This window comes from Juglans microcarpa x Juglans regia, chromosome 3D (assembly GCF_004785595.1).
Source record: "Juglans microcarpa x Juglans regia isolate MS1-56 chromosome 3D, Jm3101_v1.0, whole genome shotgun sequence".
Classification (NCBI taxonomy): domain Eukaryota; kingdom Viridiplantae; phylum Streptophyta; class Magnoliopsida; order Fagales; family Juglandaceae; genus Juglans; species Juglans microcarpa x Juglans regia.
Genome location: NC_054598.1, coordinates 32,037,817 through 32,064,348, shown reverse-complemented (window position 1 = coordinate 32,064,348; position 26,532 = coordinate 32,037,817). Strand labels below are relative to the sequence as shown.

Genomic DNA, 26,532 nt, shown 5'->3' with positions numbered 1-26,532 from the left:
TTTTAGAGGAGAGAACATCCTAATTTGCTAAGAAGAGCTCTATTAAAGTTTGAGATAAGCCTCAAGCCCAAACCTCCCATGGATTTTAGTTTGCAAATAGATTGTCCGGACATAGGGATGAAATTATGAGACCTTTTAGGGTCAAAACCCCACCAAAATCTCATAAGAGATTTGTCAATGCTACTAGCAATGTTCTTAGGGATGAGGATACTGGACAACATGTACGCCGAAATTTAACTAGCTACAGACCTGATCAAGGTTGTTCTCCCAGTTTGGGATAAGAGTTTAGCTTTCCAACCAGCTAATTTTCCTTGAATTTTCTCCTTGACTTCCTCGAAAAACCTATTGTTATTCCTATCCATAGGTAAGGGATGACCTAGATATTTCAGATTTCTCGAGGGAGATCTAAACTCAATAATCAATCTGATGATACTGATGAAGGGGGAAGGAGTTTTTTTGCTGAAATGAATAGAGGACTTGTTTCTGTTAATCCTTTGCCCCGACCAATCAGAGTACTAATCAAGGCACTCCAGAAAAGAGAGAGCATTCCTTTCTGAGGCAGATCTAAATAAAATTAAATCGTCCACAAAGAGTAGAAAAGTTATCAAAGGCCCACCCTACCCATTTTGATGCCTTTAATGTTGCCTAAATTTTCTTCTCTATTAATCAACCTTGAGAGAACCTCATTGCCAATAATAAAGAGAAAGGGAGAGAGAGGATCTTCTTATCTTAAACCCCTAGTGGGTAGAATGTGAGCACAAGGTTCACCATTTATCATCACTGAGAAGGAGACAGAGGTGATACAAGTTCTAATCCAATGAATCCACATAACATAGAACCCTAAACATTTGAGAACAGTTAGGAGAAAATCCCATTCCATAAAATCAAAAGCCGTTTCCATGTCAATTTTAACAGCCATCAAACCTTTCTTTCTTCTAGTTTTTTTATGAAATGAAATATTTCTTAGGCTACAATAGTATTTTCTTGAATGGTTTTACCAGGAATAAAAGCAGATTGGTAAGGTGAGATAAAGGTACTGAGGACCTTTTTGAACCGATTGGCAATAATTTTTGCAATAATTTTATAGCACACATTTGAGAGACTGATCGGCCTAAACTGGTGGATAGTAGTAGGGGAGCCAGTTTTTGGAATTAGAACAATGTGAGTGTGATTTAACTCTTGTGAGAAATGCCCATTTACAAAGAAGTATTTAACAACTCTACTAAGATCATCTTTTACTATTTCCCAAAAATGTTTATAGAAGAAACCCGTAAAACCATCAGGGCTAGGAGATTTAGAAGAGAGAGTTTGTTTAATGGTCTCTAAGATTTCCTCATCAGTAAGGGATCTTGCAAAGGCACTCATTATCAGCAGAGGAGATTTTCTCAGGAAAAAGATTTTCAAGATCAAGAGGAAAGACTGGTTGAGTGGATTGATAGATATGCTTGAAATGATCAAGGAACATGGATTTGACAGCAGAGGAATCATTAATCCATTGATTATCAGAGGTTTTCAGACAGGAGATATTATTTCTTCTCCTCCTCATGGTGGATGTCATATGGAAAAACTTAGTGTTAAGATCAGTGGTTGTCAGTTACTGAATCCTCGACTTTTGTTTCCATAAAATGTCTTCCCTTTTCAATTGCTCCGAGGGACAGGCTTTCAGATTTTCTTCTAACATAATGGATGAGTCAAAGGGATCTTCAGATTGGATCTAGGCTAATTAACAGTTCAGATTTTTTATAGAAGTCTAGATATGCCCGAAGCTAGTTCTATTCCAAATTTTGAGGGCTTTTCTAACACTGTTAAGCTTTTGGGAAAAAATGAAGGAAGGAGAACCATTAAAACTGTTGTCTCAGTTATGCTTAATGATGTGTAAACAACTAGGATCCCGAGCCCAAAATTCCTCAAATTTAAACAGATGGCAAGTTTTTGTTGTAGTCGCAGTGTCAAGAAGCAAAGAAGCATGATCAGAGGTATGAATGGGCAAGTGCAAGATTTTAGTGTCGGGGAATAAAAGGGTCCAACTAGAATTTGCAATACCTCTATCTAACATTTCTCTAATGTGACCATTTCCAGATCATTTATTAGTCCAGTTAAACTTGGAACAAACATACCCTAGATCACCTAGACCATGTTGATTCATGAGAAGTCTTAGTCCAATCGGCTTAGAGGAGGAAGCAAAGGACCTACCACCAAATTTTTCGGATTGACTGATTACAAAATTGAAATCACCTAAACCTAAGATAGGACCAGGATAGGCTGCTGCGATTGAAATTACAAGAGACCAAAAATTTTGCTTATCATGCAGTTGAGCAGGGCAGTAAACAAGTAAGAGAGGCCAAGGGTTGTGCACAGGGTCCAAATACACTAACAAAGCTATAATATTATTATTAACAAAAACAGGCTCCATATCAACACCAGGACGCCACATACAAAGCAAACCTCCCCATTTCTTTAGGGGAGGGCTATGCAAATACATATGGAAACCTAGGCTATTCACAACACCAACAACATTATTGTCCAAGAGAAGAGTTTTAGAAAGGAAAATTAAATCAGGGAGGTGAGTCCTGATTTGAACCCTCAAACTACGCATTGCAAGAGGCCGGGCAATACCTCTGCAATTCCAGGCAATGAGTCTCATATATGCGGTGGTGGCAAGTTAGGGCCAGCCACCTCAACCACTTCATTAACAGAGAATGATTTATGAGTAGAGGAGGATTCATTACCAGCCTCAAGATTATGATCTAAACTGATTTCCTTTCCCTGATCTTGTTTCTCCACTTTGATATTTTCTGAGTCTCTCTTTTTCATCATGTCAATGAGCTTCTCGCCCTCATCCTCAATGTCTCCAATAGCAAAGTGTGTACGTGGACAAGCTATAATGGGGCGCTGAGCTACAGCTATCTTCTTAGGAGAGATCTCTTCATCAGGGTGTGCCAAATTCCTCTTGTTGTTTCTCACTTGGGTTTCCAAAGATGTTTTGGGTTGAGTTGATTTGGGGATTGGCTTCAGAGATGGGGAGGGATTCAGGGTTGGTTGTAGAGGTGAAGAGGGATTCAGTGAAGGATTTGTTGATTGTAGAAATGGTTCAATATCTTTGGGTTGAGTTGGTTTTGGGGTTGGCTTCAGAGGTGGGGAGGGATTCGGGGTTGGTTGCAGAGATGAAGGGGGATTCAGGATTGGTTGCAGCAATGGTTCGGGGAGAGAGATGAAAGCATCGGGAGAGAAGGTTTGTGAGCTTAGGGCAGGATTGGGGTCCTAGTTTGCTTATGAGTTGTCGGCGATTAGGGATTGTCCATGGGTTTTGGTTGGATGAGGCTTTTGAAGGAGATGAGAGGCCAAAACAAAAGGGGACAATTCAATGGACTTCTTTTAATAAGGCAAGCTTTGAGTATTGGGCCTCTCTTGGTACTTATCGGCTTGAAAATTAGGTCCCTTTAGGAAATCAAAACTCTGAAGAATTTTGGCGTAGACCGATGGACCCGATATGAAATGATTATTGGACTATGAAGAAAAGTTGGGTTGGGCTCATGTTTATTTGATTTCAACAATGATCAGGGGTCATCTTCTTTGAAAAGTTTGGACAGTTAATGGGATTTAGATCCTGAATGGACTAATATCTACTAGCAGTTTTCAAAAGGTTGACTTCATCAGGGTTTAATGCGTGGGAAGGGCTCAAAAAAAGTTTGGTGTCAGAAGGAGTAAATGGGCTGGTAGGCATTAATGGGTTACCTGACTTGGCCCACTGTTCATCATCTCCCTCCCTTGCCTTTTGCTTGTTTTCGACAGCCATTGAAGACTTGTTTCCAGGAGCTCCATTCCAGTTTTCAGCAAAAATATTGATTGTGTTGCCACTATTTTCGAGCTTAGAGAAGCAGTTCACCTTGTCCACAAACATTTTCCCTTTACGCTTGTTGAAGAATGTATTTTCAGTTGATGCCCACGCTTGAGAGTTGCTAGACTGGTTCTCTGATTTTGACTGGTGAAAGTGTTCTCCTAGCTTGTGAAGAACCAATGTTAGGTCGCAGATTTTGAGAACTCTAGACTTTGGTCGACCTCTGAGTTTCCAGGTTTAAATCATGTTGAGTACTGTATATATCACCAGTATTCTATTATGGTCTAGATACCTCTTCATTTTGTTGCAAAGCCATCAACGGAGCAATTACTGGTTCAGGTTGAATCTGCTTTTGGGTTTGCCTTGGGTTACGTCTATAGTTCAAGTTCTCAACACACAACCAAGGACCAAACCTAGAGTTTTCTGGTATGCATGCATGCATGCAGAGGACAACCTGAGCTACATGACCTAACCGACTACACCCATAGCAAAAATCTGAGAGCCTCTCATATTTGAGAATTATTTTTTTAGGAAATCAACCTGGGCAGTTGAGATCAAAGCCCTTAGACAGTGGATTTTCAATGTTGACTTCTACCATTATGCGCAGATATCTTCTTAATGCTACTCCAAAAATAGATGCACAATCAACTTCCACTAAATTACCAAGAACATTCCTTATTCTCTTTGCATTTTGGTTGGTAAGGATTTCCAGTGGGAGACCATGCACTTGCACCCAAAAAATAGAGGTTTTGAGACTTACCTCAAGGATGCACAACCCTGGAGGCCAATTTTTTAGAACCTTATGGAAACCCTTAAAGTTCCATGTTCTGTTTGCAAGGATCCTATCTTTATCTTACTAGGATGGGAAAGTGAAAAGGAACATATTTGTTTCTATGTCTTCAATCATCAGTCCCAGGACAAGCTCCAAACTGCCTTAATTGTAGCACGAAACTGATATGAGATTTCCTATCAGTGTTAGGTTCGAGTAGTGTTTCGCTACATTAGATTCTGGTTCTAGATGTAGATCTTCTCCGGATAACTCATTTGCTTGGTTGATGAGGTTGTCTATTTCTTCTTGGCTTGTAGACATTGTGATGGTTTTTTGTGGAAATCACAATGTCTACAAGCGGTTGATGGTGGGGCAGGGTGTGGGGTAGATAGGGAGGGACAAAGTGACGAGAGGGCTTCAGGTGAAAAGCTGGTGAAGGTGATTTGCTACCTCAGAAGGAAGTTTTGTGGTGAGGTTCAGATGTTGGCTGCAGTACACTTTTGGAAACGAGAGAAACTACTAAGAGAAGTCTGACTCACTTACTGAGGTAGAGAGAATCCTGAGGATTGGAGGAATTCAAACTCTTCACGAGAAGCTTATCCCAACTTGTGGTCCTCCCACCAAGGCTTCGGAAAATGAAGACCTTACACACAGTTCAATCAAGTATGGTGTGCCCCAAATGCTACTATAGCTCTCGGACCTCATTGTGAATTTCACAAGATTGTCCACGAAAGCCACTTTCATGGTCTACGAAGTAGTCTAATGATCAAGATAATATAAGATATGGAACACCCTACTAACCCACATTCTCCCTCCCTATATCATCAATATCCTAGCTTTTTTGGGTGACTGATTCTGTCCCACACACTCCTTTTGTACCTTAAGTTATATAATATTATAATAATAATAATATCATTGTGCTTGGAAAAAATAATAAAATAGAGGTTAATTTCAAGGGATCTATGTTACCTTTTTTTTAATGTATTTTGCTGAATTGAACCAATACTACCTGATAATGAGGCAAAGAACCGAGAGTCCCCGAAAATCACAAGCATCACCTGTTAGTAACCTCCTGACCCGGGGAAAATTTTGTGAAATTATGAGGGGAAAGAAAGAAAGAAAGATGACCTTTTGATGAACACATTGGTCTGCTAATTCCTACTGACATTTCGATAGTGTGCCGGCTTTCATTCTCTTTATATACAGAGCCGTAAGTATGCACTCAACAAAAAATTTAAAAAAAAAAAAAAAAAAAAAAGGGAAAATTAACAGCTAAAATGAAAAAAAGGGGCGTAAATCCTGTATGGGGGTATGAACATATGGAAAATGGGTTCACCTATGATGCCTGTGCCCACAGGAGATCAGCGTACATGATCCAGTACACATTCACCACAACCATGTGGGGCATGCTAATGTACAGACTAATGCCAACATAGCAGCATTTCTATTTGTTCCTGTAGCCCCCAAAGAAAAGCAGTGAGTTATTCAAATTTTGTCTTTCGGGCAGCAGCTGCTCCGCTTTCAAAACAGGTTTTACAGTCTGCTCTTTGTCCGGAAATGGGAACGAGAGAGAAAGGGAAAGGGATGCAGAGACACCATCATCATCCTCCCTGGTCACCGCATCCAGTGGCATGTTTTGGTTATTTTTCTTGCCTACTGCCCCAACAAAGAAAGGCAACATTCCTTTAGTTGCTGGTTTTGTCTCAGCCCCTAAAGCAAGCTCAAGATTTGGAACCTCATCATCATCCCATGTGTGCTTTTCCCTGGGAACGGAGTTCTCCCCAAGTCCAAAATCCTTTACTCTATGTGAATCCACAGGAAATAGGTACTTTTCATGAGTTCCCAAGTCCTCCAAAATCACTTTCTCATCACAAACTTCGTCAAATTTCTTCTCAATGGAAGAACAGGGGCCCGGATCAATTACCTGAGATGCAAAATTACCATTCCCAGAATGCCTACCTCTGGAATCGCTATGTCCAAGCATTACACTGAAACCTGTCTTCATCCTCTTACCACCACTTTCTCCATAAATTGACATACTACTCGCTTCATTCCAGGGCATTATCTGACTCGTGCCAGTAGAAGTTTGGGGAGACGTCTCTGAAAGATCCAAGTAGGGACGTTTCCGGTGATTTGTCAGGTCTCTTTCCAACGCTGTCTCTCTATCCACATACCCAGCATCTTCCTTCAATTCCCTCTCAACTTTAACTTGATCTAGGACTTCATTCATTCTACCTTGAATTTTGTTCCCAGCCACCCTCAAGACACAACACTCATTGCCAGCAGGAAAATTTCTGGAAGACGGCGTATTTTCTGTGTCAGAAGAATCATCCCTATGCTTTAGTATCTTCTCACCACTGTTGGAGCCACTTTTTCCAGATGCATGACACGAGGTTTTGATCTGTGCATCCAGTCTTTCTGGAAGACACTGCTCTTTCTGCATAAAGAAAAACGTTAATATGCATCACAGAGACAAGTGAGCAGGACTACTTGGAGATCTCACAGTCAAAATTAAGTTAAAAATTAAGATTTAGCAACAAATTGACATAAAATAAGGGATACGTTTCCAGGATTATTTCCTGAAAGATATTTTTTTTCTTTTATAAGTTTTTGTGAATGGTAGTTGTGAATAGTAGTGAGATAATTTGAGTTAAATATTTATTGGATTTTGGGAAATGAGAGAGAAAAAGTATGCTTGACTCAAAAGTATTTATTGAATAGTAGTGAGATAGTTTGACCCTTTGAGTTAATAAACGTGTCGACCAAAAAAATAAATGAATAACTCACAAGTATGCTTGAGTTCTCAGACCCTTAACTTTCAACCAAAAAAAAAGGAGAAAAATTTATCAAAGAAAGCATCCAGCATATATGAATATATTCAATTTATGAATAAGAAAGTTCATGGATTGTTAAAAACCCATAAAGAACGAATCAAGGCTAAACTTAGCTGACATTAACTCTAAATAATCATTACTTACTAAAAAAAAAACTTTTAACCATTTTCCATTCGTTCATATCATACAGCATTCATTAACGTGTGTCTCCATGTGTGTCTATTTGTCACAAAGGCCCATGAACAATTTACTAGTAACAACAATAAAAGTAAAAAGAAATACACAAGAAAAGATAACGATTAAGAAAAGATACAACTAAGGGGGAGGGGGGCTGGGGATGAGAGGATCCCAACAAAAATCTGAGAGACCCGCAGCCCACGGAGGAAATGGGATCCTTCCCCCCTCCTCCAGTGGTTTCCAGATCCCACCCCCTGGAGGGAGATTGCCACACCTCCACTCACCTCACAAGGGTCCTCCTTGAGGTTTCAGGGGGATCCACTGCCCCGGGCATCCCAATTTCTGTTTTATGACTTTGCTGTTTGCTTTCATGTTCATTTTTTTCCAAATGAGGAACTTCGATTGCTGGGGGCTTCAAATGTACGTTGAACCAAACTTCAAATATGAGGCCAATTTTCAAATTAAAAAAACCCCAGAATCAAAAGAAGCCTAAAAATTTACAGGGCTGCAAAAGGTAACATTGGCAGAGGAAAAAATCTATGCGGGCGCATGTGCTCCATCTGAGCGAACATAATGTGTGCGTGTGTGTGAGAGAGAGAGTATAATCTTGGATGTGTGAGAATATGCAGTTCGCATCTTATATGAATGTATAAGGAAATAAACATTACCAAGGATGGACTGCTGGGTTTCATTTCTTGGCTCGACTGCACAATGCTTGTTCGTATCTTCGAAATGGATTCCCGATATGGTCTACTATCTTGCTGCTCCAAATTTTCTTGGTATCCTGGACGTGTCTGTTCAAGCGAAGTTACATTGTTTTCACAATCCCCACTTACTGTGGCACATGGCTGATTAGGGGCATTGGATGTTGGGACCATATTGCAAGATCTGTCACATGCTAGTAGCTCTTCATCTATACACCTTTCCGAACACAAGTTCTCGGACAAGGTCATGACAGCAGGGGGAATATCTTTGTTCAGCGGAACCACATTCAAACTGGGAATTTGTAACTTCTTAGACAAATCAGTACAATTCACCCTCTTTCCCCTGAACACACCCCATAAGAAAAACAATGTATTCCAACCTGCCATCAACAGAACAAACTTCAGCAGATATGCATTCACATAAAAGTAATGGTACTTTGTATTGATGAACAATGAGATCCAAAGTCACAGAAGAAGAGGAAAGCAAAGGGAAACACTTTTCACCCTAAACATGTAAACCTCACAGCATTAAAAGCATTGCACATATTTAACTTGAATAAAATCAATTCCAACATATTGAAAAACCAACTATTTGCAGGTTGTTTGAAAAGTGCATCAAATGTCATAGTTCAAAATACCGTTGCCAACAGTAAATCTTCTTTCCTAGCATGCATTTTTGTTTCACACTTCTATAGATCAACTTAAATGTATCAAACTTTTGACAGTTTAGTCCCTCCAGCATCCATTGAAGCTGACTATAGAGTCATAGACCATAAAGAACTATAAAAAAAAAATACATGAAGCCTCAAGTTACATATGATCATCACTAATAAACAAAAAGTACCATAAGATTATCAAATGGATGAAGAGGTGGGGAAAACTAAAACTATATAAACATTAAAATATTAAAGTTCAAATATGGAATGCTAGCCTTACCACAATATAAAACTAGTTAAGATTGTAACAACCAAGACCAATGGCGGCAACAATAAAGAGTAAGAAGATGCTTGAATTGAAAGTACAAGAATAAAAACTAAAATATAAAATAAGAATAAAAGAGAAAAAGGTGAAGAAGGGCATTGTCCGTAATGGCCTACAACTGACACAGACATCAAAAGCAAACAGGGACAATGGAGCCAACCCAAGTGGTTGGATAAGGCCCTCTAAATATTGTAGCCCTCAATATTTGGCGACTGTATAAAGTTTACATATAAGAATTAAAGATTGATAACACAGCATATTAGTGTCTGCATAGCTGTCTCTTTGGTAGGTAAGACAGAAGGAGAAAGAATAGTCATGACTATATTGGATACACCTTGACACGTATCAAACACACCTAAAATGTTGGCAAAGAAGTGTGCAACCTTTTGTTAGAGTATCTAACATATACATATACACTGTCTACCACATGCATAGAACAGAAAAGTCTTGCAAGTAAAAAGGATAAGAATAGTATACACAAACTTCAAGAGGCTCAACCAAAAAAAAAAGCATAGACAGATAGGTTTATTTGTAAACCTACGCTATCTTAGGGATAGGTTTTATAACCCAATTACATGGACTTACTAGGCCTTTATGTGTGGGCTTTAGCTTAGTCTTACTGATCAAACATTTTCAATATTTCAGTTTCTAGATTAAGAGGAATAGTTCTAGGATAATCAGGAGTGCCCAGCAGCAAATAATTATAGATCTACTAATGAAATACAATGAAAGCTTAATGAAATTTCGTGTATTAAAAATTCTTCTTAAGTTAAAGCCCAATATTGTGGTTTATTTCTTCATTTTCTAAAAGGAAGACTCCACTTTCGCATTCTCATTTTCTGCAGCCACCTTCCTTTCAAAAGTCTGCCCATTAACCTTTTATTCATCGGTAAAAATAATTTATTGAGAATAAGAATAGAACAAGAGCCCAAGTACACAGGACATATACAAGACAACACGTATGCATGTTAATCTAGTGATACAAGAAATTCATAGAGTTCATGCCATTAAAATCAATTACAATCGAACAATGGAGTAAAGTATTAAAAAAAATATGTAAGTTCATCCATTGACCGCTCTCGATCTTCAAAAATCACAATTGCTTCCTAGATTGCCACAATCTGTGGGTTACCCTTGAGGTTAATGAGAAATGTTTTGACCCTGTTTTGGTGTCACCATTGCTTTCCTAAAACTCACATAATAGAAGAGCTATTAAAACTTAAAAACCAATCACTTAAAAAATGAGCCTAGGTATAGCCCTGGAAGTCTTGTCGATATTCAGAAGTCACAATATAGACATCCGCACAAGTAACCTGCACCCATATCTGAGTTTGTACAGGTGTGAGCGAATATCTATTGGCATATCATCACCATATATGATTCCAATTGTTCTAAAGTCACAGAATTCACATATCCATGCTGTGGGACATTCAGTCTTTATATTTGTTAAAATGCCTCATGGTGCAGGCCATGCACCATCAGCAACCCAATTCTTGAGCCTCAAATTAGTGTAAACATCAAGTAGTAAACCACAGAAGACCATCATAGATATTGTTACAAGATACTATAATGTGTCCCTATAATAAAATTTCCAGCTAATCCTTACGCTGTGACTTCTCAGGAAGTTGGTTGGATGGAAATATCAAAAGTTCAACGCCATCAAAGTTCCCTTTGAGGGCTAAATCATTCTTCACCATATTATCCAACAGGCTCTTGTAGTTTCTCTCAAAACTGCATCACAAGAAACAGAAAAAAAATATCTTACCATGTTGAAAACAAAGAGACAAATACATCAGGAACACACTTTCAATTATATAATAAGTGTAAGCTGAGAGAAAAAAACAAAGATTATGTAATAAGTAGATATACATATAAGTACCTCTCATTATCTTTGGCAAAGAAGTACAGAGCAATGTTATCTTCATTAGCGCCACTTTCATAAAACTGGGATGGCCATGTGCTTAAGCGAGATACTTCATGCAGGGAAATTTTGTGGGAAAACTTGTTCACCACTTCTAAAACTTTAGGTGATGCATAAGTTGATAGATGTGCTTGAAATCCACCACAAAATTCTGGAAGTTTACCACCTCTATGCAATTCAAAACCCCCCCTGCATATTAATCACAAAAGCTTTTCTAGAAAACTGATTTTGAGACTCAATATATGATGAGTGACAAAGCAAATGAAAGAAAAATGAGTGCCAAGCTCTCTCTCCAACAGACAACCATAATTTACAGAAATGTAAGGAATCTTACTGCCAGATAAATTCATGTGCAGGAATGACTGATTTCTTCAGGAGAACAGTGGAAGCTTGACAAGGAAAATGCCTTATTGTAGGCTTTCCAACAGAAACAGCATTGGAACATGAGTCCCCCACTTTGGCAGAAAAAACATCAATTGGGTGCAAACCAAACTGCTTCAAACTATTGACAGTAGTCTGTTTTGAAGATTCGGAGGTAGAACTCCCAAGAATAGCTGGCCCTTCAGAACTTCCTTCAGTGGACATGGCATCCTTCAGCTTATTGGAAACCAACATTTGATCGTGAGAAGCTATTTCGTAATTCAAGTCCGCGTTTGATATGGATAAGTCATCAGATTGATCAAGTACTCTTTTCTTCCTGTAAAATTCAGGTCTTCTAAGCAATGCAGCATGAATTGCTGCTTTCAACTTATTGCCTTCATGCATTTCCTCTTTAGAACTTCTTGCAGCAGATATATCAGTACCAGAAGCCTGTGGAATACTGACCGTGCAGAACTCTCCCACATGCCCAATTTCTTTACATTTTTGACAAACAACACCTTTAGAAGCACTTGCAGTAGTAGGCCTTGTGGCTGAGCGTATACTGGAACTCTCCCTAGTTTTCTCATGCTGATTAGTTATTTCCTGTGACCAATGCAAACCATCTTGCACAATTCCCTCAGCATTATTGGATGACCTCACAGCATTCAAAGAATGAGTGGCTACAGGTTCATCCTTAGAACAAACTTGATTCAGCTTTTGTTCAGCAGTGGAGCCACACATTCCACTAGTAGATGAAGCTCCGGCTGCATCAACAAAACACAGATACCATATTAGCTTCACATGATCCATGAAGGAAAAGTAGACTAACCACATAAAAAAGTAAAAGAGGGAACAATGAGCATAAAATAAACAAATATAGAATTAGCAGAGTTCCTACATGAAAGGCAAGATCGCACCTGAAGTAACTGGAGTTTCTACACCTTTACGACCTAGACTGCTGGTTACTTTCGAAAGACTTAATTTTCCATCTGACTGTACAACCTTTGAATCTCGGTGGTTGCTTATAAATGAAGGCAAACTGGTTTCAACACGAGATCCAAGCTTTTGGTCAACCTTAGCTGTCGAAACAGTGGAACTAGCTGTTGTTGAACCGATTAGAGGGCGTTCCAGTTTACATGAGTTTTTTCTTTCAAATGGACCACGTTCTTTTGCTTGTTTCAATCCTTTTAGATCTTGAACATGGGTAAAATTAGATGATAGCATTTTAACTTTTGATTCACTAGCATTTGTACGTCCTGAGTTTGCAGGTTTAAATGACATGGATTTGCTTATCATTCTGGCAGGCCCCTCCTTCATATCAATGGAAGTATGTTCTCTAGCACCCTTCTGCTTTTGCGGAACTTCATCTACAAGTTTAACTTTTGGTTTGGAATTAAAGGCATTGAATGAATTGGATTTAAACAATGTACCTGTATATGGAAAACAGTCAATTGGTGTTTAAAATAATAAAACATTAAAACCCAAGAAGTCAAGATGGGCACTACAACAAGTGACGCATAGCTTTTTTTTTTTTTTTTTTTTTTTTTTTTTTTTTTTTTTTGGTAAGTAACAAGTGACACATAGCTTTGCACAAGTAATGAGAGAGTGAGAGTTCAAAGAAAAAAAACAGTGAAAAAAGATGTCCAGCCAACATAACCTATTTGCTTACTCTTGGATGTTTGAAGCCGTGGACCGGTCATAGGAGAGCGCACAGTTTCTGGGATATCATTACTGGATTGATTGCGAAAAGGTGTTTGATAAGCAGACTTTGTTTTTCCCTTATCTAAGCTCTTGAATGAAGAATCCCGAGATAGAGCAACTACTGTGCTGGGGCTCAATGGCTTTGGCAATTCGGTAACTATTCTGCTGGGACTTGACGGCTTTGGTGATCCTGTAACTAATCTGCTGGGACTTGATGGCTTTGGCAATTCGGTAACTATTCTGCTGGGACTTGACGGCTTTGGTGATCCTGTAACTAATCTGCTGGGACTTGACGGCTTTGGTGATCCTGTAACTATTCTGCTGGGACTTGACGGCTTGGGTGATCCTGTACCTGTTTCTAGCTCCTGCCTTTTTGCTGAAGCCACTTCCATATTTTCTGCACACCTCTTGCCAGAAACATGTGTGCTTGAACTAACTTTTTCTGTTCTTTTTCCCTCAATTTCCGAACCTTTAAATTCAATTTAAAACTTAGATTACAGTATATTTCATAAACAAAACTCATACAGTTCCCATGTCCTCTTTTTTTCTCATTGAGATTGGATATTTAAAATTTACCTTGCTTCTGGTTTTCAGAATCCTCCTCAGCAGACTTGCATTCTTCACACAGCCAGTCACCTTCAGGAACTTTTCGGAGCATTTTTCGCATGCAATAGCTGATTGATAGCAACAACAGCATTTAGAACCATCTTGAACACAAACTTATATATCAATTCAGCATAAAGAATCAATAAAGCCTGTCAACCGAGTAATATAGATAACAGGGTGTTTATGCTTACGTGTGCTCTGCACCATCACTGCACCTACTACATATCGCAAGCAAATCCTCACGACCCGCATCCCCACAAATATCACATACTTTTACCTGTTTCCAACATAGGGAATCAGCAAAGGTGTTAAATGTTCTAGCTGAAACAAAGACTTTAATACTAAAAACAGGTATCAACAAGAAATGGGAGGGTCTTTCTGACAAAGAAAAAAAGAATGTCACAGGCAATTCTCCATCCGGCTGCGTTGAAGAAAGGGAGAAGTGTTTCTTTGTTAACTCATTTCATGCCTAGGACATCAATTTCAATAATATCAATCACATTTGAGATACATACTTCAAAATTAATAGAAGCACAACAGTATTCACATTCACGGAAACCTCACAGACAAAGCCTAAAAGAAGGCAAACTGATATTCCGTTCATGGCCTTAATGCCCAGATTCTTTGCATTCTCACATACCAACCAAAGGAAACAAAAAGGCAATTAAGACTAAAGCTGATTCAAAATAGGTAAATGTAAAGACCACGGGGTGGATTGTGCAACCACATATATGCAACCCATAAGATCAAGATGTCTGCCTTTTAGATTTTTCAGCAAGACACAATATCCAGCTTCTTTCAAAGATCGCAGTTTGATTCCATAAACCTATGCAAATCTATTCTCCACACCTCCCAAAATGAATCACACTCTTGTAAAAGCAAGTAATCAATAAAATACACATACACGGGTACTGATCCGACATTCCTGTCTGAAATTATCCGAAAAACACTAAGCTCATTTGTTTTCGCAGATGAGATGAGATAAATTGAATTGAGATTAAAGTTAAAAAGTTGAATAAAATATTGTTAGAATATATTTTTTTAATATTATTTTTGTTTTGGGATTTGAAAAAGTTGAATTGTTTATTTTATTTTATATGCGAATTTGGAAAAGTTGTAATAATGATATGAGATGAGATGAGTTGAGAAGTTTCCTGAAAACAAACGAGGCCTAAGATAGACGATAGCTAGAATGCATTGTGGAAAAGAGGATGGGGACCCACAGATACACAAGTCAAATGATTATAAACAACACACAAGTCAAATGATTGTATATACATATATATATATATATACACACATCTTCTAAGTTGAAAAATCAAAATGGAAAAAACCGGAGAGGGCAAAAAGAATTGTTACTCACATCTTGCTCCACAATGTCGGACTCATCACTCTCATCCACAGAAACAGATCGCAAAGGAGGCTCGTGCATGACAGGTAACTCAACCAACTCCTTGGAACTATCATTGCGCTCATCTTCGCCTAAAGATTTCAAAGTTTCACCTGGTGGGTTCCCATGATCCTTCTCGGTCTGTGCTTCTGACTTTGGATAAGTTTTCATTGAAGCCTCAGAATTGCCACCAATAAGGTTACCTTTATGTGCAAAACATTTCTGGACAGAAACAATATCGGAAGCTGCCTCTTTAGTTGAATTGATGAGTTCAGTTGAGCATTCCAGAACTTTGTCCTGGATATGAGGAGGATTCTGTTCTAAATATATTAAATTTGTATTGTAATTAAGAGATATAACACTATGAGAATGGGAGTATGGACTGTGCACCTTCGGTGAAGTACTGCTAGCATCTGCATCTTTTGAAGAAGGAATCTCAGATGAGGCCAACTTGTTGAATTGTGTTCCCTTCCATGATCCCTCTGGATCTAAAGTAGTGACTGAAGCTGCACTACTGTTTATATTCCTTTTATGATTACTAAACTCTACACTTGCATCTTTGGGTCTACTAACACATGCAATGTTGTCATCATGGCCTTCAACTGCCTTAATTTCCTTGTACTTATTTGAGAAGGTTCTCTGATCCAAAACACACTCTGGTTTGAAAGAAAGTTGATCCTCTGAGATTCTTTCTCCAGAAGTCAACTTTGGAAGTATCTCAAGATCTTCAGAAGCATAAGATATCACAGACGACCTTAAGGTTGATTTACTATCAGCATTTTCCGAGAAAGAATCATGACCGGAATTAAAACTGACTACGTTACTGGTTTCACTGGTGGTATGCTGTAAGCTATCAGATGCTCGACACTTAAGAGAAGATAAAGGACCACTCTCATTGAAAGAATACTGGCTAGCAACATTTCCACGACAGCTTTCATCAGAAAACTCCTCAGTCTTTGACCCCATGAGAGCTTGGTTCAGATGCATACAAGATGAACAAGGAGCAGAGCACACGTTACAAGTCCCAGACTCGCCTCTCATAGGAACTTTCTTACTCAAGGAACACTTCCCAAATTTTTTTTCTGGTCGAGAAGATACCTGATAAAACCAAAGAACTAATTGAGGAATAAACAGGGGAAAAAAAGAAATGAGTGCATTTTTAACTTTCTGACTCTATCACCCAAAAACATATACAATTAACATTAATTTTTTTATATGTATAATCAACATCAAATTTTGCAGCATTGAAAACATTAACAGGGGTAAATAAAACTATAATGAAGGTAAAAGAAGAAGATTGAAGGTTAACTTGACTAGGGGATGCTTGGAGAATGAGAATGAGAATGAGAATGAGATGAGATGAGAAATCTGTGAATAGTAGTGAAATGGTTTATGAATAGTAGTAAAATGGTTTGCGTTATAATGTTTTATTGGGTTTAGGGAAATGAGAGAAAAATTTTAATAAAATATTATAAAACTAAAATATTGTTAGAATATAATTTTTTAATATTATATTTGTTTTGAAATTTGAAAAAGTTAAATTGTTTTTTGTGTTTTGTTTGGAAGTTTGGGAAAGTTGTAATAATTAGATGAAAAAGTTAAAAATTTAAAATTGAAAAGTGCTTGTATTTGAGTGATGTTTGGGAATGAGATGAGATGGGATGGGATGGGATGGGATGGGATGGGATGGAACCTCTTCCAGACAACCCATAAGAGAACATGAAAAGAATCAACCATATCATATGTAGCACTCAAACATTCTAAAGAGTGGGAGTTCATGCACTAATCAGATGCCTTTGGTTCAGCTAACTTGGAGTTCATCTGATTCTCAATATCTATCAAAATATATAAATCATCAAAGTTAAATATTAGTCAAATGATTCACATGTTTGTAACGCCCTAATGGAAGGACCAAACCACATGGTCTATACTCCAAAATGGCTAGTCAATGATACAATTGGAGCCACATTGAAACCTTATACAAAGCAAGGACTTCTCCTTCCCAAACAATGCGGGATCTCATACACCACTTATCCTTATCCTTATCATATGGGGTATCACAATTCCCCCCCCCCCTAAATTCTCAATGTCCTCGTCGGGCCCGTCCATCATAGATGGCACGGCTCAAGTCCCACATTTCTGGTTGGAATAGGCTCTCCAATGGAAGGCCCAAACGACATGACTTATACTCCAAAAAACTAGTCAATGATACAAATAGAGTCTCATTGGAACCTTATAAAGAGCAAGGATTTCTCCTTCCCAAACAATGTGAGATCTAATACACCACCTACCCTTATCTTTATCATATGGGGTATCACAATGTTCCACTGGATTTGGGATAATATAAGCCTAGGGTTCACCCTTTAGTACTTGTTTTGAAAAAATCGTGTCCTTTCATCTCCATGACGACAGCAAGATGAAGGGAAACACAACACAACATTGAACAAGTTACACACTAATTAGTGCATAGAAAAACAACAGGATATCAAATTAGAATTTAGTAACACAACACATACAAGGCAAAGCCATTTCACCTCATTCCTCATGCACCATAGAATATAATGCAAAAAGAGCACTTCTCTTGGTAGCTAATCCTAGAGGCAATGGAATGGAACAAAAATATACCTACATTCTGAAACCCCTTAAATATACATAATCACACTCATCTTCAAGTGATTTTTTATAGAGTGGATTAGGTGATGAATCCAAATTCTACCTAGTCAAATGGGGAAAGGTTTGTTCTTTGATATCAAGGGTGGATTGGGGGTTTGAAATTTAAGGATGTTCAACCGGACACTTCTAGGGAAATGGTAGCAGCATTATCACCAAGAGATGGATGCATTGTGGAGAGCCATAATTGATTCCAAGTAGGGTGGAGAATGGGGGTGGTGCTCTAATGAAGTACATGGAGCATATGTCGTGAAGTTGTGGAAGAATATTCTATGATGCTATCAATAGTCAGCACCACAAACCGTTTCCTTGGAGGAGTAAGGTGCCTCTCAAGGCAGCTTTCTTTGCTTGGACAGCTTACTTAGGGAAGATTCTGACCACGGACAACTTAAGGAAATGACAGATCACAGTAATTAACTGGTGTTGCATGTGTAGGAAAAGTGGAGGGACAATGGCAAAACGTATTGAGAAACCTCAAGGTGATTTTTAGTGCAGTAGATTTGGTAATGAATTCAAATTCCACCTAATCCATATGCACAAGGAAGTTATCATCTAAAATGAAGGAAAAAGGTGAATATCAAAGGCTACCTTACCTGAAGAAACAATTAAATCCCACATTAAAATTAAACGTTCTAAAGCCTAGAAGCTCAAGCACCAACATATGAACTTTGGTTTGGCTAACTTGGAGTTTGTTTGATTATCAACCTCTAAGGCCTGGGTAACACCGCAAAGACTTCAACTTTGTTTGGAAGGGTCTCCCTCTGGCTATTGATTGAGTTTGAGGGACTTTCGCTGAAGGAATCCATCCATAAACCTAGAACCCAGCAAATATTTGTCAAGTTTGACTTGATAACTTAATCCATATATCCATGTTCCACTAGATTTGAGATTAAGTATGCCTAGGGATCACCATTTTGCACTTGTTTAAAAAATCAATGAACCCAACGTCAAATAGTAGAAACCTAAAATAATAATTCATCTTCTTTCTGTCCATAGCATGAAGCAGGGACCACAACACAACATAGAACAAGTTGCATACATTAAACACAAGGAAAAGCATTGAAATATTAACTTTTTCAAACTTTGGTAACACAACCACATACAACTAAAAGCCATTTCACCTTGTTCTTCATGCACTTTAGAATATAATGCAAAAAGAATCACTTCACTTGGTAGCTAATCCTAGAGGGTATGGAACAGGAACAATGACATATCAACGAGCCGAAAACCCTAAGATATACACAATATTACACTCATCTTCAACTGTAACCGTTATCTCCATACACAAAAGTTAACATCTAAAAAATTTTAGAAGTAAAATAAAAGTATCATCTACTGGAAGGGGTGTAACAGGTCCGATTTGGTCCAGTTTTGGACCTTTTTTATAAGCGAACCGGTATACACCGGTTTTGGAATTTAAGGACCGATTCACCACCGAAACCGGAACTTCCGGTTTTTCCAGTTTTGGTCCAGTCAGGTCCCATTTTTTCTGTTTTACAGATAAACAAAATCATACTCCAACAAAACTTTAGCAAGTGATTGGCCCATATTCCTCATTTTATGTTATATTAATTTTATGTTATAAAATTAAAATTTATATGTTATATCAAAATTCAAATGTTATATTAAAAAGTATATGATTAATTTATGTTATATCATAATCAAATATTATATTAAGATTTATAGGATTAATTTTATATTGTATCAAATGTTATATTAATTTTATGTTATAAGACTAATAGACATGAATAATAAGATTTTAAAATTCCACGTTATATTAATTAGCAATTTAGCATATAATATAATATAAAAATTTATATATAATATAAAAAAAATTATATATAATATAAAAAATTCAAAATGATATATATATACCGGTCCTGTTCAGTTCGAATCAGTGTTCTAAAAACCAAAACCGGAACTGGACCAGTTTTGCTAAATAGGAACGGGTACCAAACCGGTCCGGTTCACCGGTTTCCCTGTTTTTATTTTTACAGCCCTATCTACTGGTTAATTATTATTTCACTAGTTACATTTGAAAAAGGAGGTGCACCTAACTAAGAAAAAGATAGAAAATCTTATGTGTTCCAGAAATTAAAAAACAGGACATCCTCACCCTATCCAAAGTTTAGAACAAGATAACCCTCCAAATACACAGCATATACTTGTCAAACCAGTTTTACTTGCCATTATTTAGAGTTTTAAGGCTTGTCGACTTGGTGGACAAAAAATACTAAGAATGCTCAAAGTTTCATTTGCTTGTGTTCCATAAACTTTCTTTTACCTATAAAAATAATGGTCCGTAAACACAAACTGAGAAACACTTATTCTAAAAATGTTGCAATCAAAATAAATGAAAACTGCATCAGAAGGAAAAGAAAAGCTAGAATGTAACTTTTTTGGGGATAAATAAATAGAAGATAAGAACAGCAGATGTAAATTACCCTGCTATCTCACCGTATTCTTCTCAATATCATGATCTGTCTCATCAACAGGTCCTTGCATCCGATAACTCCCTTTCAAGACTGGTGTTATCTAAAAGCATGCCCAAATACATTAGTTACTATTACCAAAATCCAAAAAAAAAAAAGTGTCAAATTCCATAAACCTAATAATTATATAAATAGAACTCACTGGTTGCAACCAAAAAGAAATGTCATGCTTAAAGAAGCCACAAAACCAACAAACAAAAGACCGAAATATGGGCAAATGACCTTCACACTAGTGTCTAACATACATACGTACATATACACAAGAGAATGTATAGGAAAAGAAAACTTAATTCAAAGTTAAACAAAACATCGCATGAGGACAAAAAACTGAAGGAAAATTACTCATAACCCAAAAACTTAATTTCTAAATATATAACCGAACAAACCCTAAACCAACTAATACACTGTATTCGCTCATGGGAAATTCGTGACTATCAATCCCAAAAAAGATTCAACCCGAAGAATGGAAGTTTAAAATCGAAAGCATAATTAGTTAAAACCATTGCACTGACAAACAACCGCGAAAACCCTAATTTAGAATTTTACATGCCTCCAGTTTGGCAATCGACTCGGTCGCATTGTACAGCTCCTCCACAGTCCGTTCTGACCGCTCGGCCATTGACGCCGCAACGATCAATCGGCAGCACAATCAAACGCAAACTCCAATATCCCAATTCCAAAAATCAGTCTCTCTGAAAAATCCCACTCTCTGATTGCAGAGAAAAATCCACTCTTCGATTACTATCCAGCAAGTTGTAGCCAATCTTCAGGTCTCGTACAGCACAACCAGATGAGCTTCCTTCTGTATATTATTACAAAAGATCTGATACATATATCACCATTCATTACGTGTAAAGAAGGATAAATACAGACATGAAATTATAAAATTGTATACCCTCGCTCTCTCTGATCTGAGAAAAAAATCTTGAAAAGTCTCTGAGAATCAACCGTCATGTAAGCTTAAATTGCTCCTCTCTGCCCCCCTTCTCTCTCTTAAATTCTTCTCTCTCTACCATGAGGAAAACTCTATTCTCTCTCTCCCTCTAAATTTTCTCGCCGTTTCGCTCTCTAGATTTTCTAGGGAAAATGTGTAAAATGAGATAAATATTCGTAGATTAGAAAAACAAAAAATAAACAAAATAAAATTATATGCTGCGGCCCGCGGGGATACAGCAAATTGAGCGAGACTGACACTTCACACGTGCGAATCCGATATACGGTCAGTTTCGTCGTACGTGTGGGCTTCGGATTTCTGTGCTGTTCTGACTTCTGCGTGTGAATTGCGAATGCGCTCTTGCTAGCGCTAGGCCTCCACGGTACATGTGGCAAGATCGCAGTGGAAGCCTGGAAGGGGTCTGGGTTTGGCTATCGTGCGCCCATAGCGTGTCTCAGTAGTTTGTGTGCGCCTCACATTTCATAGTCAGCACCTATCTTTCCGGACTAAAATGCGCGGGATTCAATTCATGGGTTAATTAATTTTCTAACGCCAAAAAAAAATTGTAAAAATCAAATAATTTAATGTGTTATATTAAGATTATTTTAAAATTAAAGAATTTATAATCTAAAGAGTTATACAAAATCATGTTAATTTATAAAATAATATTTTATAATTTTTTTGTGAACGAGGTATTTCTCTAATTATATATTTTTTATTTTTAAGTTTTAGGGTCTGAAAATTTATCATGATAGAAAAATGTTTTTTCTTGCACTTTTGTTAAAAATGATTTGCTTTTCAAATTGTCAAATTTATAACATGTCCCTTGATATCTCATGCCAATACATTTTCAGTAGGAAAATTATATACACAATACTATCATCTCATTTTCATTTTACTATATAAAATATTACACATTTATCATTATTAGATAATTCTTTATTAGATGATTATTTATCATCTAACAGTGATAAATATGTCACATTTTGTATAATAGGATGTATAGCATTATTTCATTGTAAATTTGTAATTTATTTTGTGACTTTATGTATGTATATTAACGAAAAGAATAATTCTATTTGGAAAGTTGTCAATCATAAATCATCAACGTAATATAAGTTAATTTGGAAGATAAATTTTAAAATTTGAGTTTTACAATTCAAATTATATCATGTGAATGATTCATGATATAAAGGCGATAGAGTACTATTATTCTAAGACTTCTACATCACACACTGTTTATGTGACATAATTTAATTTCGAAGATAAATTTTAAATTTTGAATATTACAAATCATATCTTATCATTTAAGTAATGTGAATTATGTGTTCGACACACCAGTTTAAGAATAGAATAATTCTAGAAGATAATTTGTATAAACAAATGAAAGATTAGAAGCATCAAGTGTAAGGAGAATTATTCTATTTTAAAGTTGGTATGTAGAGTACATCGTCCACATCACTTAAATAGTAAAATTTAATTCGTAATATTCAAATTATAAAATTGAATCTTCTAAATTAAAGTAAAAGCCTGACCTCGTTTTGATGTTGAGATGAGTTGATAAATCTGTTCATAATAGTAAGATATTTTATAAATAATAGTTAAATGGTTTAAGTTAAAATGTTTTATGGGATTTTGAGAAATGAGAGAGAGAAAACGTTGAATAAAAATTATAAAGTTAAAATAATGTTATAATATTATTTTTATTTTGGAATTTGAAAAAATTGATTTTTTTTAAATGTAATGATTAGGTAATAATTAGATGAAAAAAATTAAAATTTGAAAATTTGAAATTCATTTGTATTTGTATTTAAATAGTATTTAGATGTTGAGAGAAAATGAGATACATCTAAACATCCAAGTGAGACTTTAGATGTAGGTCCAAAACGTGGCGTGTAGAAGGTGGTGTAGGCTTCGTGGAGCCCAAGAATCATACCTCAATCATTCACAAATTTTTCCATTTGATCGGTACACTCTTAAGCCTAGTTTGTTTTCACAACTCCTCTCAACTCACCTCATATCATCTCATCTAATCATTACAATTTTCTCAAATTCTCACACAAAATAAAATAAACAATTCAATTTTTTCAAATCCCAAAACAAAAATAATATTAAAAAATATATTCTGACAATATTATTTTTAATTTTTAACTTTAATCTCAATTTATCTCATCTCATCTGCGAAAATAAACGAGACTTATAATTACGTACCTTCAAGCAACGAAGGAAGTAGGGCTCAAGTTTTCTTATATATAAATAAAAGATAAATGTTATAATAATTCTTACAATACATATTTATATTTAATCAATATGTGATTTGTTATTTTTATATTTTTATTTAAACACACATATTTAAACATTAAGATAAAATGGTAAAAATAACAAATCACATGTTGATTAAGTAAAATATATAGTGTAAGGCTTTTATGTAATCAGGTCCAAAAGATGGTTATTTGAATTCTTAATGTCTGAATTGGAAAACTAACTAAAATTATCAAGTGATCCTTTGTATTCTTGGAAAAGAGCGCAAAAGTTATTCTTAGACAACCAACTACAATCCTCCATGAAGAGAGTTTATGTGGATTGGCATACTCATATGTTTGATTATCCAAGAGTTTTCATTTAAAAAAAAATATATATGGCCCTTTTAGATAGTGAAATGATTTGTGAATAGTAATAAAATTATTAGTTGAAATTAAATGAGATAAGATTGTTTCATCTCACCTCTGTATCCAAAAGGGCCCTAATCTTTCTTCCTAATAGTCTACATAATCAGTCGAGTATACTTATCTTTTAAGCAAGATAATAGTATATTATGAAGTTTCCAAACACGTGTTCCACGTCTCAATTTCAATAGAAATTAGACTCAAGTTTAAGGCCTTGTTTAATTAACGAGATATTCTCAATATTCCCAAAATTTATCGTAATTTTCTTCTCTTCTTTTTCTTTTAAGGGAAATTTATCGAAATTTAACGCTTCGGGCCGATGTCTCCTATAAGGAGCTGTTATCAGAGACGAATATAGAGTTGTCACGTAAGGGTTCCTCAAGAAATCGTGGGCGACGCATAGCAAGGGATCAACTCTGCTATCTCTCTCTCTTTCCCTTTCCCGCTCGAACTCACTCTCCCGAACTTGATTCTCCTTCCTTTCCCAGTCTCTCGATAGATCTCTCCCTTTCCTTCCCGAGTCTCTTCTTCCATCTCCCTCACGAAAACCCTAACTCGAAATCCCTAACCCCTCTCTCTCTCTCTCTCTCTTCTTCTCTCTCTCTCCTTCCCTCTCCCTCAAGAAAATGAACCCAAAATCAAGACCTATAACTTCACCGTCGAGGACATCAATACCTAGGTAGTTCACGCCGACGGGTGGGTTATTTTCTCTAATCCCTAATTTGTAATGATTTGTATTTTGTTATAGGGTTTTTGACTTTGATTTTCCACTGTCCACACAACGACGAACCAATCAAAATCATGGTTTTTATTTTGTTATTCCCTAGTTTCTAGTTGTAATCTAGAATGAAAAATCTGTTTGTGTCTGTTATTGGTTCAAAATACTAAGTTATATAAATGCAAGCTTTGTCTATGTAGATTTCTATGTAACGGTTCAACTCCTTCTGTAAGTTTGATTCACGATGCCCGTGCATCACCATTTGTGTTCCTGCAAAGTCAGCATAAGTATGATATGAAATGACGTGCTACCATTTTTGTAACTAAAATGTTATCTATCATTGCAGATCATATGCCAATTAAATATATAAGACATATTCCAAACCCATGCCATCCATTTACCATCTGTCTCTTAAGCAACAAGTAGTTGCTCAACTATTATCCCTAAGTCTCAGTTTAAATGGTAAAAATATAGGTTGAAAACAGGGGGACTTCTAAATTCTATACGTCTTATAGCACTTTTTTTTCTTCCAACTTCAAAAAAGTGGAGAAAATATTACTTCATCCATATAATGACATTAAAAAGTTTGACATTCTCACTTTCCCACATTCTAAATAATGTCATTTACGAAAATGTCAAAACATCAATGGTACAAGCAGAAGCTGTGCAACACACCCAACTTTAAATTGCAACCCTATCTTTCAGCCCTATAATATTTTTGTAACAAACTTCTATAATTCAAATTTCTATCATTAGCTTTTAAATAGGTTTCAGTATTTTTGTAACAAACTTCTATAGTTCAAAATGTTATATACATATATCTTAAATATGAGTAGCTAGGTGGATATAGTCCAGATGGGAAGCTCAAATGACCCCAAAATACATTCAGACAGTCGTAACAAAATCATTTTGATAGGATTACCTCACTAATTTAGAGTCAAGCCAATTTCTATTCCTTAAGATATTGCCAACTTCAAATTCAAAACAAGAAAAATTCAATCTCCATGAACACATAGACACAGATACACAGAGCTACGCATACAAAATACAGAAGAGAAACTTCAATTCAAGAATCTTACCTTGAGCTACTTGGCAATGCTTGTCTATGTATAGATTTCTATGTAAATCTAATTGGATTAATTTTAGATAACTCATGAATAGACTATGAATTGATGAAATTGAAGTAGGTTCAGTGGCGAGTTGTAACTATTTGAATAGTAATTTGATAATATTGTGATTTTTTTAGGGACTGATCTTTTATTGATTACATTGTTTTATGTTGGGATAAAAGATTTTGGGTGAAGTTCGGATAGTGATGATGTTGAGATACTAACAACTAGAAATTGTCCACAAGTTGTAAATGAAACTATTGAGGATAAAACCGTGGAATATCAATGTGATATGAATGTGGGAGATGGATTGGATATGGGAGATTACGTTAATTTGGGAGATGGTGATGGAGATGGAGTGAATGTGGAAGATGGAGATGTAATCAATTTCATTTCCACTTCTAGTAGTAGACTTTTTGAACTGTTTATTAGAAAGAAATTTGATGAAGTTACGGATGTCCAAACATTTTACAAGGCATATACAAGATAAAAAGGTTTTGTAATGAGGATCAACCATACACAATTATCAAGAGAGGGCAAAAAATTAATTGGAGTATACTATATTTGTACAAGAGAAGGATTTAGGCGTAAAAGTCTCAAACAAAAAGAAAAACAAATTCCCAAATCCGCTGAAACAAAAATTGTATATAAAGCTACCATGT

The 26,532-nt window shown here is 36.4% G+C and overlaps 1 protein-coding gene across 7 annotated transcripts; it reads right to left on the bottom strand.

Annotated features, from left to right (window-relative positions):
- Positions 1-5,885: 5,885 nt before the first annotated feature.
- Positions 5,886-24,649, bottom strand: LOC121256342. 7 transcript variants are annotated; one of them, XM_041157110.1, is made up of 15 exons: positions 24,613-24,649; positions 21,339-21,480; positions 20,994-21,245; positions 20,409-20,486; positions 15,672-16,379; positions 15,255-15,578; positions 14,083-14,168; positions 13,862-13,959; positions 13,254-13,754; positions 12,502-13,014; positions 11,559-12,348; positions 11,183-11,413; positions 10,910-11,034; positions 8,287-8,702; positions 5,886-7,044 (listed from the first exon to the last, which is right to left on the bottom strand). In XM_041157110.1, exons 3-15 carry the CDS (start codon positions 21,060-21,062, stop codon positions 6,052-6,054), a joined length of 4,932 nt encoding a protein of 1,643 aa, XP_041013044.1. In that variant the 5' UTR covers positions 21,063-21,245; positions 21,339-21,480; positions 24,613-24,649; the 3' UTR covers positions 5,886-6,051. The 7 variants fall into 7 exon arrangements, with proteins under 7 accessions (XP_041013044.1, XP_041013045.1, XP_041013046.1 ...); XM_041157111.1 differs by lacking the exon at positions 24,613-24,649 and having other exon boundaries at positions 20,994-21,266; positions 21,339-21,557; XM_041157112.1 differs by lacking the exon at positions 24,613-24,649 and having other exon boundaries at positions 20,990-21,245; positions 21,339-21,557.
- Between the last annotated feature and the right edge of the window lie 1,883 nt (positions 24,650-26,532).

What these genes read in the sequence shown, in the direction of transcription:
- LOC121256342 (XM_041157110.1), bottom strand. Translation starts at nt 21,062, where the DNA reads ATGGCCGAGCGGTCAGAACGGACTGTGGAGGAGCTGTACAATGCGACC. An exon ending in ACTTCCTGAGAAGTCACAGC is followed by an intron (nt 8,703 to 10,909) that starts GTAAGGATTAGC and finishes TGTTGATGGCAG; the next exon opens with GTTGGAATACATTGTTTTTC. An exon ending in AACCCAGCAGTCCATCCTTG is followed by an intron (nt 7,045 to 8,286) that starts GTAATGTTTATT and finishes TTCTTTATGCAG; the next exon opens with AAAGAGCAGTGTCTTCCAGA.